Raw genomic sequence first — 13,730 nt, forward strand, 5'->3', positions numbered from 1 at the left:
AATGATGGCAGTTTATCAGAGTTCCATAGTTCTTTGTGTTCATGGAAGCAGCTACTGTGCCATTGTTAAATGAAGTCTGGACAGTGCCTGCTTTACTGTCAGTAGCTATTCATGGCTCCTTGAAGGAAGGGTAGGATATGGATGTAACAAATAAATAGTTACCAATAAGCTGTCACTCATTCTGCACATACAAGTATACCAGGAGTACTTCGGTGCTCACACATACCAATAATCTGAATGTGCAAGGCAACTTTCCAGAAAAGCAGATCTTCTTGGCATTAAGTTGCCATAATTTGCCAATAGTAGTTCAAGCGTGGCAGGGGTCGGGATAGGAAACTACAGCTTTTGTTGAGCCTTATAGACATGCCCCCACCCAATGTTCTTCTCTCTTCTCCTCTGAGAATCAGACAGAGTAAGAGGAGATGGGGTGTTTTATGGGATTCAGGTGAACCAGAGCAGCATGTCTGACTGCTACAGTCCACACACTATGAGTTTGGTCTCCAGCCTATCTGCATGACAGATGGGGACAAGCATGGGTAAGGTGCGTGAAAAACCTAATGTCATTTGAGATGCTCTTCTCCTGAACATCTGGTCTGACGTTGAAGTACCAGAGAGGACCGTGGCTCAGTGGTAGAGCACAAGCTTTGCATGCAGAAGATTCCAGGTTCAATCCCTGGCATCTCCAGGTAGGGCTAGGAAAGAATCCTGACTGAAACCCTGGAGAGCTGCTGCCAATCAGTGTTGACAGTAGTGAGCTAGATGGACCCGTGGTCTAACTCAATATAAGGACGCTTCCTATGTTCCTATGCACCAAACTAGAAGCAAGAGAAGTCCAATACAGACACTTCACCATACCAGATATCACCAAAGCAACAACAATCTCTCTGCATCAAATTAAGCAAGTCCAGACAAGTTCCCAAGGCAGATGATACTTGACAGTTCCTTCCTATGCTTGGGTTCTAATTTTCCACAGTCTATCTCATTTACTTCTAGGGGAATTCTTGTCCCAGATATTGTCTTGCCCTCCCTGGGGATCTTAAATCAACAGGTTTCTGTATTTTGGTAGATGAACCTTTTGATGTAGGTGCTTACAAGAGTTGCATCCCATAAATAATACATTATATATGACCTTGGCTTTCCTAGATCAATAGTAAAATCTTATCTGGGGCTTAGGTTTCATGACAACTGGAAAACATTATGAAATAGGGCTCAGTTTACATTGCCTCTTTTTTGATACATTACTGGTGCAATCCTATGCATATTTACACAGAGAGAAAAAAAGTCCAATCTCAGCATTTCTCAGCCAGCCATGCTGAGAGTTGTAGGACTATTTTTTATTTAAACATGCATAGGATTGTGTCCTAAGGGTGCTTCCGGACTGAGGGCTCCTAGTACTACAATTCAGTAGGCATTGTGCAGCAATTCTATATATTTTACCTTAATGAATTTTCTGTTGTAAGGAAAACATGGAAGAAGTGGTGGGAAAACACAAGAGGTTTGTGAATGGAAAGCAATGACAACTGGATCCATGTGAATGAGGGTGATGGTGTCATAAAAGACTCATCTAGAAGCACCTTAGAACACCTGTTTAGTTTTTTTGTGGCTATGATGTTTTAAAATCTCTGCAAATATAAAGGTTACAATATCCTTTTTATGTGAAAAGGCTATGTAATCCTAAACACACTTACTAAGTGAACTCAGTATTTATAAGTAAACATACCTAGACTCACACTACATAATTCTCAGGGTTTTATCAAGAGCAACACATTTTACACCTCTGTTTAGGAAAAGTAGGCTTGGCAAATTGTGGATAAAGAAATGTTTTATTGATTTATTAGATTTACATCTAGGCATTCAAGGTAGCTAAAAAAATTTTTTTTTTAAAAAAAAGTTCAGCTATCTAAAATCTTTTATCACCAGAGCATTGTTTAGGGAGGACAAGGGAATAGTTAGTTTAATCTGTTAATTTAACTGTTTACTTTGGGCAGTATCCAGTTCTGAATAAACATAAATAAGATTGGACTGTATGCTCTAATCCTCCACTCTATATACTTACTTTACTATGCATACTTTACTTTACACACTAAGGCGCTTCCAAGCTAGGTTTTTAATATCCAGTTATCCTGCCTCATTCACAGGATTTTACAGGGGGTGGGGTGGGGTGCTCCTGACAACACTGTCATCCACTTCCGTGTTTTCCCACTGCTTCGGCCATCTTTTTTCTTACCGAGGAAAATCTGTTAAAGAAAAAAAAAGATGGAATAGCTGTACAATGCCTTCTGAGTGTTAGTGCTAAGACCCTCTGTCTTAAAGTGCTCTAAGCCTCACTGAGCACAGCAGGAATGTAAAGTAAATATACCCACATAGGATCAAACTGCGTGGCTGCAATTCTATGAATGCTTTACTTTGCAATAAGTCATGTTGTGTTCGTTAGGACTTTTTTCTGACTAAACATCCATAAGACTGAACAACAAAGTATGTAACCCTAGAGTTTTCCATAGAGAGAGGGGACAAGAATTGATTTTAAGTTTGCCAGGATAAGATGCTAACCAGTTTTGTCATGTGATTTCCCTTCCCACCTCCCACCAACAGATCAACCACTGGGACCTCGCAGGCTCTGCCTGAAAGAAACTCCCAAGCTACCCAACATGGAAGCCTTCCTTGAGGAAGCTTTTGTGAAAGTGAAGAAACAAGCCAACGGGTGCTTCTCACCAGAAATGTGCTTCCAAGCTATAAAAGCCTCTGTGTACCTGCCCTTTGCAGAAGGAATTCACAAAGAGAGAGAGCTCTTTCTCATCCAGATGTTTTCAGGCCAAGCTAAGGCATTGCAATATGCCTTCACTGCACAAAGAGTCTCAGAGAAGTGGGCATTGCCCACAGGAGCATCCTGGAAAACTGCAGCCCCTCAGCCAATCCGGAAAGCAGCTGTGATAGGTGAGACAATGGGAATCTACGAGTCCTTTTGGGTCAGTTTTTGTCATCAGACACCAGCAGTACACTACTTAGTTACTCCAAAATACCTATTTTGCTCCCTGCTCATTCTCAAGCATTGCTTAATTGGGATGGAGAAGAGCCAAAATTAGATTGTTCTGGAGTCACAGTTCCTTTTGCAGTTTCCTTTCCTTGGATTGTTTCCCGGAACCAACAGCTTCAAAGGTAGCACAGTTTATGAGGCAAACCATGACTGTCTCTTTAAATTTCCCAGTGAAGGGGAAGAAAAGGCAACCGGTGATCAATTAAGACCATTCCACCACTACAATAAACCCAGTAGAGTGAAATCATGTTGGCTGAACAAGCCAAAGCTTGAATTTCATAGCATGAAATTTCTATGAAAGTAGCTATAGATGTTTCTTGTATACAACAAACTAAGGTGTAGGACCTGTTCTTTCTCTCTGTCTGTCTTTTACCTCTTGCCATTCCAAGTGGGCTTTGCTTAGAGTAGTTATCAAGTACATTATCAGTCTTGGTCTCAAAAGCTGCTTCCTCCTTTAACTTGCAGAGACAGTTTACTGCTGCTTCCTCCAACTTAGTGCTCTCCAGATGTGCTGGACTACATCTGGAGTCCACATGGCCAATGGCAATACTGGCTGGGGATCGTGGAAGTTGTAGTCAACACATCTATTTCAACTGCCAGGGAAGGCTGGTTTACAGTATGTGAAGCATATGTAATTATTCAGGGATGCATTAATCCCCAAATGTTGTGTTGATGACTGCCTTTTAAGAAGCTTTCATCTCATTGTGATGATTTGCTCTCCCCATTTTGCATTCTCCCAGTTCTGCCCACCCACCCGCAAGAAAATAATGCCTTCATTAATTTTTTACCAAGGCTGTTGAAATAGAACTCTTTGATGCACTGCACAGTTTTCTCAACAGCCCTCTGCTGTTCTGCATATTGATTGGTATATATTATCAGTGGGAGACTGTTTGCTAAGTAGCCCAGCCCTCACCAATGCCCCCTTTGATTTTAGGAGTGTTCCAGCCAGCTGTCTCATCCCTCCACTGTTCTTCCCCACCCACCCCAACTTAGTTGTTGTAGAAAGAGGATGTGCTTTGCTGCAGGGTGTGCAATCTGAGCGCCTTGCAAGCTCATCTCAGCACAAGACAGCCTTGAGGGGTGTGACTTCATATGTGTCTTTCTCTCTTCCACTTTGCGGTCTTAATTATCATTCTCTGCATGATTCATGCCCCTTTGGCATAAACATCTTTGGGTAGTAAGTTAAATCTGCCTACAAGCTTTACTACGAGATGGTAGGAACTCATTCATTGGAGAATTGACATTCATGAAAAGCAGCATGGAGCCCGAGGCTTGGCACACATGGGATGTGCTTTCATGTTCAGCATGCAGACGTTGATACATGTCTGCCTGATCTACCATTGCCACACAGGCTTTGGTGGGATGAGACTCCATTTTGAGTTTCATGGGAAATCGTGAGTGACAGGTTTGCTGGTAGACGAGTGACAAATATGCAAAAATACTATCTGTTATGGAAATGCAGATACAGGTCAAACTAGAAATATTAATTCTGAATTATCATTGGAATGGAATGGAGTAGGACTGCATTACCCAATGGAGGTCCTTAATCCAGGCTAATAACAATCCTAGAGAGCATGTAGTGGAAACACTAGCAACTACCGACATCTGTTCCTCATGTTGGAACTTTATTTGCATATTCTCCAGAGATTACAAAGAACTTAGAAATAAACTAGCACCTTAATTGGACATTTACAATCTGAATACATTTTAGTATATTTTAAGCCTATTGAATTTTCTATAACAAGTTTTCTATAATTATACACGGGTCACTGTGTATTGCTACAGACTTGCTCAGTTGCTTCCAGCTAACTGAATCAGAAATGCTTTTAAGGCATTGGGAGAATGAATTTTGCATGATTGATTGTTGCTTGAGCATTTCTAGTGCTCAGCTACCTTACAAATTGATTTGGTCCATCTTTTGTTGCCAGATAAGGAAATGAGGGGAAAAAACAGTTTTAATTCGTAAGGGCAGAAATATCTAATGAAGCCAATAGGAGTGTGTGTGTGTTGTAATTTTAGACTTGAATCTGATCCAAATCTGCTGCTCGCTGGTGATGTTGAGGTGGGTAGTGCTTAACTTGAACCTGGGTTTACCAGTTTTAGGCAATAACATTTCTTTTAAGAATCAGCATTGGGCCCTGTGACTTCTTTAGATTCAAGGGAAATTGTGATTCCTTATCAGGGCCTTGCTTCCTGCTTATTTTGCACAATCGTAATGGGGCTGCATTACACGGCTGGAGAGGGGTGATCACATGGCCTATAATGGAAAACTTCCCCCCTTCTCACTGCTCATAGCCCTGTTTGGACAGTGCCCTCTAGAGGGTGATTTGTAGCACAACTTCCCCTGTACATGATAAGAAATCCCAAGATATTCCAACAATCGGGATATCACAGTTTTTTTTTTAAAAAAATGAATTACTGCAGGAAGTCACAGGAGGTTGCCGACATCGCCAAAGGGCCCACAAACTTCTCTGAGTAGCCAGTCACGAGCATGCTTTATTTAATTCGTGAGAAGAAGGCTATAGGCAGGCTATAGATTTTCTGAGCGTGAAGAAAGGCCTTATTCTTTACCACTAAGGGCCAAATTAAATGTAAAGCTTAAGATACATAAATAGGATCTCTTATGGTTTTAAAAAAGGGTATAATAGTAGCCTGGAAGAGTACTGCTTTGGATTGGAATTGCAACAATGGGGAAGAACTCTTTCCTTCCAGGGGATTTTCTCAATGAACCCTCCCTCTCAAGCTGCTCTGTGAGGCGGCAACATAAGGGTAGGGCTGCAACATGAAGATACAGGTACTGTATACGTAGAGGGATGGGGCTGCTTTTTTAAATACAAGCAGAAAGCAACCACAACAGGAAATGAGGACAGATCAGCCTCTTGAGGGAATTTGGTAGGGAAAAGGACTTCTCCAAGGAGTGTGAGCGGCATTTTAACCACACAGGTTTCAATACATAAGTTCAAAGATCAAAATGAAAACGAGGAAAACAAATTCCAGTGTTTGGGTTCTTAATTGTGTCTTTGGTTTTGTAAACTCATCCTGGGTCATATTCTCATTCAATGATTTATTTATTTTTTCAACCCTGGAGTATGCTGGATGTCAAAAAAGATACAGTGACAGCCCAAATTGAAATGGCTGTTAACTGTATACATTGATATGTTCACATACTTGCTGCTCTGGAAGAAACTCTCAGTTTGCAGCAGGTACTTCTGCATGTAAATTCAGCTAAATTACTACTATGGCCAGATGGGTGGGGTGGGGATGGAGTTTTGCTACCTGGTTTGACCTGCATTATTAGGAATTTATCTTGTTTTACTGACAGCATAATTTTAGCTATTCTTCATAAAGCTGCTTTAGATTAATTTTTTAATCTCAGTGGCTTGCATTTCTTTGTCTAGCTGAACAATTCACATTCATAAACCTGATCACCTGTGCTCTGGATTTTATATGGAATTACTGCAGAATTGTCACGTAGTTCTGACCCCTTTAGAAAACCTTAGAAAGTAACAACTAGACATTGGTGTGTATCACAGGAAAAATCTTATACATGCTCAACGTTTGCTCCTGTAGTACAAAGGGGATTTCGGCTGAACCTCATCAGGGAACTAGGCCTAGGGCACAGAGTGGGGAGAAGCCGGAATAAAAAATATTCATTGAGCTGGATCTAGAGGGTAATGATCATCTAGCAGACTAGCCTGGAAAGATATCTCAGGAGGGAGCATAATGCGATGTCAGCTAAGTCCTTATAAATCTTGAGCAGGAATGGCAACATTGACTAATCACAGTTAATTAGATGTAATCTTTCCAGGAGCATTAAATGCCAATAAATATTGATAGCACGCTCTACTCACATGGAGATAACTCCCACATTTCAAGATAAGATAGTTAAGCAGACAAAAAGGTTACCTGATTGTGGGGAGGGGGTTCATTTTGCCATAACCTCATTTAGACTGCATTCCATGGTGTGAACACAACCATGTATAGGCCATGAGGCTTGTACACTCCCTCCTCCCTTTCCTTTTATGTACACAGGTAGGAGACTGGGGGTCTGTTCAGATGCGCACCGAGGGGAGGGGTAATGGAACCATGACAAGCAGGCCCGCCACTCAATCGCAGAACCATGCTGCACCCGTAGTTCCCTCCCCCCTCCCCGTAGTTAGATCACTTACCTCCGTGCACTTTAACTGTGCATCCCGCCATCTTCTGTATGTCATACAGTTGCCTGGCAGCCATTTGGTTGACAAGGGGGAAAAAGGGCTGCTGACAATCGAGAATATCCATGGCATTAAGACAGTTGTTGGGAGTGGTGGTCACTCTTGCCAACAGACTCTATGGTCACCACCATTTAAAAATTTTTCCACTGAAATGAAGCCTGAAACCCACAGAGTTCCCACCAGATGACATGGGAAGACCATGGAAGACCGCTAACCATCCTGCAGCAGGTGGGTAGCAGGCCTCTGCCCATGACGGGGAGGGAAACTCTAACCCACTATGGATCATGTTTTTGAGTGATCCACAGTGGGCTAGTGTGTCGTCTGAACAGGCCCTAAAAGTGTTTGAAGGTGGTTTGTAGCTGTTTTACCAAATACAATAAACCATGGTTTGTGCAAACCACAGTTTGCTCGCAAGATTCCAAACCAAACCAGCATATGCAAATCAGAGAGCTGTCTTATATGTAATGCTAACCATGAAACTATGGTTTAGGATTATGAGGATGAACTGCAGCAAGCCTCAGTCTTGTGCACTTCTCCCCTCTCTTCCTTTGATGTGGCTGCAAGAAGCTTCCACTGGATGTGGCTTTCACGTCCATTTTAGATTAACCACAACTTTGCATGTTGTCTGAGATCTGAGCTGTGGTTAATCGTAACTATGGGTGGTAAAAACAAGCAGCCTTCATAAACCATGGTTTGAAGTTGGCTTGTTTCCACTGACCATTAACCACCGTTTGCTGGGTATGAACGGCATGGCAAGCTGTGGTAAATCAAAAACTGAAGTGAAAATTTCCAAACTTCTCCTCCTGCCCGTTCAGTAGTGGGAGACTGTGCATGCAAGCCCAACCTTTGTTAAGGCTTCTTATAATGCTAAAGCAGGGTTTGGCAATCTCTGGCCTTTGGCCTAATTTCAAAAGCCCTCTACGAGCAATCAGTTCAGACCCCTATCTTTCCTCGCCCCCACCCCCGCACTAGTCTGCTGAGTGGCAGGCAGGGGAAAGAGGAATGGGAGGCCCCACTCATATTTGGCTCTGGCCCCATGCATGCCTGCATATGGCCTCTTGTCAGGTTACCCCTGAGGGGATACGGCGTTGGAGAGAGAAAAGTTCCCCACCCTTGTGCTAAACTTTAGTTGAACATTACATGCAAAAGAGCTCATAGTTTGTTTGATTTTGACAAAACAGCAACAATGGTTTGCTGCAACCCTGGAACAGAAACTGCTAATCACCCCTCACACACAAAGGAAGGGGAGATGGGAGAATGTAAGCCCAAATCTCAAGCTTGCTCGTACGTGTAAGACAAATCATAGTTTGCCCTTATGTCTGTTAATTTTAGCATATAGTCTTTATGCTAAAAGTAACCCCTGTCTTTGACATGAAGAGCTATGATGTACCTTATAGGATTCAATTGCCTATGCTGTGGACATTGTGATAGGTCCACTATTTCATTTCTGTAGATCATCATTAATTGTTCTGAAAATATAATTTACATTCATCTACTAAAGCACCTTCAACATTCTAAAATGCATTATTATTATTATTATTATTATTATTATTATTATTATTATTATTATTGTGTACTTGAGATCTAAGACTATCCTTTGGTTAATCTTTCCTATAGTGGCTGCTGAGCAGAATTTCCTATGAAATGCACAACCCAAGCCCACTTGCACAGACATTGCTTTCCATATTAAGCTTTGCAGTTCTTACTTTACCTAGTAACAGTAATTCGACAATGCTTTTCTTATGTGTCTCAGTGCTGTTTTCACATTAAAACATGATTTTATTAGCCCAGATACCTATATTGTAAACTAAAAGATTGCCTGATAAGATCTTTGTAGATTTTGACCAGAGCATTTCTAATAATTGCTTCTCTTTTACTCTCTCTTCTTTTATCACAGGACTGGGGACAATGGGCCAAGGCATTGTGGTATCTCTGTTGAAAGCTAAAATCCGTGTAGTGGCTCTGGAGCAGGACAGAAAGCATTTGGAGCTGGCCAGGGGAGCTATCATGGCTCGCTTAGAACGTGTAGCGTTAAGAATGCAACAAAATGGCCTAAAATTGGATGGGTATATGCCTGATCTGCTTCATTTCACACTGGATTTTGGTGCACTAAAAGGTGTCGATCTAGTTATTGAGGCTGTATTTGAGAACATGGCTGTGAAGAAGGAAATCTTCCACAAGTTGTCAGCAGCTTGCAAACCTGAGGCCATTCTGGCCACTAACACCTCTTATCTAGATATTGATGAAATTGCTTCTGTCACTAGCCATCCTCACCAAGTCATTGGCACCCATTTCTTTGCACCAGCTCATATAATGCCACTACTAGAGATAATCTATGGTCAACAAACATCGCCCACTGTCATTGCTACAGCCATGAAACTGAGCAAAACTATGGGCAAAATTGGGGTTGTAGTGGGGAATTGTTTTGGTTTTGTTGGGAATCGAATGCTGAATCCTTACCTTGAGCAATGCTATTTCCTCTTAGAAGACGGCAGTACACCAGAGGAAGTAGACAAAGCTTTAGAGGAATTTGGTTTCAAATTGGGTCCCTTCCGAGTAGCAGATTATACTGGACTTGATGTGGGCTGGAGATCTAGAGAAGGGCAAGGCCTGACTGGTGCCAAGCTCCCTCTTGGCACACCTCCTCGCCAAAGAGATGGCAGGCGCTACAGCCCGCTCCCTGATATCCTGTATGAGAATGGGAGATATGGCCAGAAAAGAGGAAAGGGATGGTACCAGTACGATAAACCAGGGGGGAATGTAGCAAAGTCAGATCCGTGGGTTCATGGTTTTCTTTCTGAATATAGAAGTGCTCACCGCATTGTAGCACGTACTATCACCCAAGATGAGATTCTGGAACGTTGTCTGTATTCCCTTATCAATGAGGGTTTCCGGATATTATCTGATAGAATCGTATCTTTGCCAGAGGCTATAGATACCATCTATATCAATGGTTATGGCTGGCCCAGGCACAACGGTGGTCCCATGTTCTACGCTTCTGTGGTTGGGTTGCCTAGAATTCTAACAAAGCTGCAGAAGTATGCTGAGGCTAATCCTGACATACCCAGTTTACAGCCCAGTGCCTTTCTGAAGAAGCTTGTAGCCTTGGGCAGTCCGCCTCTGAAGGAGTGGTCATCACTTCAGGGATCTCAGCACAGCAGGTTATAATTGCACTGTCTAAGCAGCCTATGCTTCTTGTTCAAACATTTTGACTACTCCTATCCAAAAGGAAACAGTAGGTTATAAAACAATGCCACTGTCTCTTCTGATTTCAGTACAATATACACATACGTGCACCCCGTCTCGCTGAATGATAGATTGCTGCTCACAGCGTGCCTTTTATCATGCCTCACTGTGAAATGCTGCCTGCCTGCCTGCCTGATGGTCTCGCTTGAAAACACACACTTTCCCATGTAATGAAGCTACCAGGCCTCTGGATGAAATTTTTACAGACCCTGGCCAAACCAGTTAGAATGGGAGAGACTCAGAGCTTGGAAAGTACAGTGTACATCGTACCCTGACTTGCCAATACCTTCTTTCATCCACTCATCCTTCATCACTTTGTTGGCTACATTGGATCACGCTTAAGATTCAGCAGCCAGGGATCTGAGTTATTTCTTTGAAAGTTTCCGTTACAAGATTAACACTTTCCTGTCCTTTAAAACAGAAGATTGGGATCTGCCAAAAGATCTCTGGGTGGTTCAGATTAGGTCTGCAAGAGTTTCTGATTTTTTGACAATAGCAACAAAAAGGTAGATTCTGTCCCACTCCCACCCCCCAAACCCACACATTTAATTTATGCTGCTGAAGCTAAGGTTGTGGGCTCTCCCACAGTAGAGGCATTCAAGAGGCAGCTGGACAACCATCTGTCAGGGATGCTTTAGGGTGGATTCCTGCATTGAGCAGGGGGTTGGACTCGATGGCCTTGTAGGCCCCTTCCAACTCTGCTATTCTATGATTCTATGAAAAACTAGGGATGGGTTTGTGAATGAAAAGACTGCAAGCTTGATTCTGGTACTAAAACAAATTCCTGGGCTAAGCATGATTGTTTCCAGACAAGGCTTTTATGGTGCCATTGCGCTGCTTTCTGGAATTTTATAGTGGTCTAGACAATGTCGTCTTCTATTTGTAATTCCTTTTTTCTTACTGCTTCTTCTGTCCTTTTCCTTAACACGGAAAATCCATTAAGAATAAAAATATGGAACAGCTGCATAATACCATTTGATTGCTAGCACTAGGAACCCTCCATTTAGAAGCACCCCATGTGTCAGAGGCACCCTGTTTCTTAACTCTACATCTTCCACCTCTGCCACCAGCCACTATTTCCCATCTGATGGACATTAGGGTTCTAGTAAAAAAAAAAAGGAAGACTCACAAACCTGAAATCTGTCCACTCGTGTTAAAAGATAGTCCTTCAATAGTTTCACAGACAATCCAGTAGACACCTCAATTTCACTTCTGCTTATAATCATAATTACCCCTTTTGCTTCTTGCAGAATTAATGTATGCCTGGTAATATTTGAGAAAAATAGTCCACATCAAAAAGAAATAAATTCAGTGAAGTAGTTAAAATCTCCTGAGGAGAAATGTGGCTGAAGGACAGAACTCTCTGCTTTGGAGAATTGAGCTTTCACCATCGCACATGTTGATGATGGCCTGTGAATCATAGCAACAAATGTTTTATACACTCTTCAGTCTGTAGCAGAAACAAGTGCCTCACTTCTTGCTCTTCGCCTCTACTAAATGAATGTGTCCTCTCCCTCCCAAAGTGTGTGATCAGCCTGCTTATTTCTATATACCAGTGCTATCTGGGGATGATGGGGGTTGTAGTCCAACATTTGGCAAGCACCAGAGTAGGATCTATACTACTGCTTTATAATGGTATCAAAGTACACTGACAACTGTTGGGTCTGTGACACATTCTATATACCATTTTCAAACCACTTTCAAAGTGTTATATCTTGCTTGGTGTTCAACTGGCCCAGGTTGGGAATATTATATACCCACAAATATACTTGAGGATGAGAAGTGCTCTCGCATCCTCTAATTTTGAATTGTAATGATGAGGCCATAAGATGGCCCAAATGTTCCTTCTTAGAATTGTGATTTATAAAATCCAGAAAATCAAAATAAGATAACCGATTCAACATTTTCCTAAATAAAACTATTTCAATTAACCACATGTCTTTTGCTGCAGTGTCCCTTCTTTACCTCACACTCCAAATCTCCAAAGCCAATATCACAAAGAGCCTAAGAATCTCAATCTGATTATTTCAAGAGAGCTGGTGAAGTGCAGTGGTTAGAGTTTTGTAGTATAGCAAGGAAGACCTGGGTTCAAGTCCTTATTAAGCCATGAAGCTTTCTCAAGCTAACCTACCTCACGGTGTTGTGAGAATAAAATGGGGGAGAGGAACCACACCACTACACTTAGCTCTGTGGAAGAAGGGTGGAATAAAAGTGCCATAAATTAATTCAAATGCAGGACTGAAATTTGTCTCATTCTAGGTGGATTAGAAAGGTACTGCATTAATACGTTAATCTCAAAATACTAACAATGGGTTAATATTTCAGAGAGCTTCGGCTATTGGGCGGTATAAAAATGTAATAAATAAATAAATAAATAAATTAGAACGAACCCATCACATTTTCCCTTCCATAGTGGACTTTAGTTCTAATCAGTTTGTAAAATTCATCTCCTTGCTGCCTCTTAGGTCTCCCTGCCTCTTTAGGATGTCCCCAGCCAATCCATGAGAGGGTCCCTGTACTCTGAGACTCGCATAGGAGGGAGATTTTCATAAGCTATGTTTTTCCCATCAAAGTGCAGCATTGATGGGAGAAGTTGTGGCATTTCCTCATTTATGCATCTCTTAAAATTATGCCAACAGCTCACAACGACTCCTAGGTCCTTTCTTGTCCCCCCCTTCCTTCATATCAATGCCTCTATCACCGTCGTTTCCTCAAGCTCCTTCTTTTCCTCCCAGTGTCTAGTTGGTTCTGTCTCCTAAAAGCTACACTGGCTCCCAACCAACATCCTTCACTGCCCAGCACTCCCCTTCTTTCTCTATCCCTTTCTGTCTAACAATGTGCAGTTCTCCTACATAGCCCTCATTGGACACAATTTCAGCTATTTTTACTGTTATTAGCAGCACAGACACTGGAGGTTGTTGGCACAATAGACTGTTCCACAGTCAGCGAGGCAGCAGAAGAGGAATTTGGGATGGAGAAGGGGGTGGGGGAATTTGGGAGTGAGTGAGCTTTTGCTGCCTGGCCTTTGGTGCCAGCTTTCTAGAGAGGATGGCAAGATTTCTCTAGGGTGGCATCATCTTATTACAAGATATAGCGCTGCTTTTAAAAGCTGTATTAGTTAGTCACTGGTACCCCTAGACTCATGCCAGTCTTGCAAAATTTCTCAATCAGCTTCACAAAAGCAAAGAGACAGTACAGGTCAAGGCAGGTGTAATGTTAGGGGAGAGAGATGGAAT

General features: G+C 42.1%; 1 protein-coding gene across 2 annotated transcripts in view; it reads left to right on the top strand.

Moving 5' to 3' along the window:
• The window catches only part of EHHADH (enoyl-CoA hydratase and 3-hydroxyacyl CoA dehydrogenase), a 28,167-nt gene extending 14,777 nt beyond the window's left edge, over positions 1-13,390 (top strand). For both annotated transcript variants that reach the window (XM_063132343.1, XM_063132344.1), the window contains 2 exons: positions 2,593-2,934; positions 9,146-13,390. In XM_063132343.1, coding sequence (XP_062988413.1) covers positions 2,593-2,934; positions 9,146-10,416 — 1,613 coding nt within the window. In that variant the 3' untranslated portion in view covers positions 10,417-13,390. The remainder of the gene's footprint in view (positions 1-2,592; positions 2,935-9,145) is intronic.
• Positions 13,391-13,730: the final 340 nt, after the last annotated feature.

Source organism: Elgaria multicarinata, chromosome 8 (genome assembly GCF_023053635.1).
Source record: "Elgaria multicarinata webbii isolate HBS135686 ecotype San Diego chromosome 8, rElgMul1.1.pri, whole genome shotgun sequence".
NCBI lineage: Eukaryota > Metazoa > Chordata > Lepidosauria > Squamata > Anguidae > Elgaria > Elgaria multicarinata.